The following is a 643-nucleotide window of genomic DNA, read 5'->3' on the forward strand; positions in this document are numbered from 1 at the left end:
CATAAAAGCTCTCACTCCCCTCTGCCATGCACGGCCCTGTGGCCTCCCCGAGACCCTCACACTGCCCACCTGGCCCTCCGAGACCCCAGTGCGGGAAGAAGGGGCAGGGCGCGCGCTCTGAGGCCCCTCAAGCAAGGGGCCCCTCCCTTAGCGCCCCCTCCTCCACCACCGCCCTGCGCTCCCAGGGCAGAGCCCCGAGCTGCTGAGTGAGACGGACAGACCTTGCCTCACTTGAGACCACGAGCGCCAGGGGCTCACTGGGCTGTGACAGCAGGTAGGGGTCTGTGCTGAGTGAGCCGTAGCACCTGTAGGTGCCCCCGTGGGCTGAGGTCACAGGGCTCAAGGAGAACTCGGCCTGGTACCGCCGGGCTTGGTCCTTGGAGCGCAGACGCAGGGGGCGATGGGCTGCCCCCTCCTTGGACAGAAGGAAGGTGTCCGTCCTGTTTCCTGACTGACACAGCAGGGTCACATTCTCCCCGGGGGCCACCGAGGGGCCCGGCCGCACTGAGAGGGAGGGTCTGTCTCTGAGCCGTCCTGCAGAGAGGAAGGGGGTGCGGCCGCCGGCCCAGGTTCTGAGCGAGACTCTGTGGGCCTCTCTGGCCCCTCAGCGCTGTCTCTGTTTCTCAGTCTCTCCCCTCCCCAA

The 643-nt window shown here is 67.3% G+C and overlaps 1 protein-coding gene across 1 annotated transcript in view; it reads right to left on the reverse strand.

Annotated features, from left to right (window-relative positions):
* Nucleotides 1-231: 231 nt before the first annotated feature.
* The window catches only part of LOC104991476 (leukocyte immunoglobulin-like receptor subfamily A member 5), a gene marked incomplete at its 3' end in the record, with an annotated part of 2,869 nt that continues 2,457 nt past the window's right edge, over nt 232-643 (reverse strand). The window contains exon 7 of the mRNA XM_010843972.1: nt 232-534. Within this exon, the coding sequence (XP_010842274.1) occupies nt 232-534 (303 nt within the window). The remainder of the gene's footprint in view (nt 535-643) is intronic.

The sequence above is a fragment of the Bison bison genome, unplaced genomic scaffold (assembly GCF_000754665.1).
Source record: "Bison bison bison isolate TAMUID 2011002044 unplaced genomic scaffold, Bison_UMD1.0 scf7180017847817, whole genome shotgun sequence".
NCBI lineage: Eukaryota > Metazoa > Chordata > Mammalia > Artiodactyla > Bovidae > Bison > Bison bison.